Source organism: Sinocyclocheilus grahami, unplaced genomic scaffold (genome assembly GCF_001515645.1).
Source record: "Sinocyclocheilus grahami isolate Dianchi unplaced genomic scaffold, SAMN03320097.WGS_v1.1 scaffold76850.1, whole genome shotgun sequence".
Lineage (NCBI taxonomy): Eukaryota > Metazoa > Chordata > Actinopteri > Cypriniformes > Cyprinidae > Sinocyclocheilus > Sinocyclocheilus grahami.
Window position 1 is genome coordinate 1 of NW_015529706.1, and position 650 is coordinate 650.

The 650-nt window shown below is 37.7% G+C and overlaps 1 protein-coding gene across 1 annotated transcript; it reads left to right on the forward strand.

Annotated features, from left to right (window-relative positions):
• Positions 1 to 13: 13 nt before the first annotated feature.
• LOC107581111 (trace amine-associated receptor 13c-like) lies at positions 14 to 643 on the forward strand (the record flags this gene model as incomplete). The annotated part of the gene is made up of 1 exon (XM_016266673.1): positions 14 to 643. A coding segment is annotated over one exon (630 nt), but the record flags the coding sequence as incomplete, so codon positions are not given.
• Between the last annotated feature and the right edge of the window lie 7 nt (positions 644 to 650).

Consider the following 650-nt stretch of genomic DNA (forward strand, 5'->3'; position numbering starts at 1 on the left):
TCATGAGATTCAATACTGCTTTCCTGCCATCAACTCATCATGTATCAAGGGGAAACGCTCCAGTTATGATTACTATTTTATGTACATGTTTTTTTCACTTCTGTCAGCAGGGACTGTGTTTCTGAACCTGCTGGTGATCCTCTCCATCTCTCACTTCAAGAAGCTTCATACTCCAACCAACCTGATCATTCTCTCTCTGGCTGTTGCTGATATGCTTGTTGGACTAATTGTCATGCCTATAGAGGCCATCAAGTTGATTGAGACTTGCTGGTACTTCAGAGACACTTTCTGTAGACTGTTTATGTTAATCATGGGCCTGCTCCTCTCAGCATCTCTCAGTAATTTAGTTTTAATTGCCATTGATCGTTTTGTGGCTGTGTGTCACCCTTTACAGTACCCACAGAAAATAACCATGACTAGAATGTTAATTATTGTCTGTCTTTGCTGGTTTTTTTCTTCAGTTTATAATATTGCAATTGTAATAAGTATCTCACACAGAACAGATGCGTGTTATGGTGGATGCAATATTATGCTTACATTTGAATGGAGAGTAATTGATTTAATATTTTCCTTCCTGTTTCCCTGTACCCTGATCATAACTTTATATTTAAGGATATTCTATGTTGCACAAAAGCAAGTGAAAGTCATAA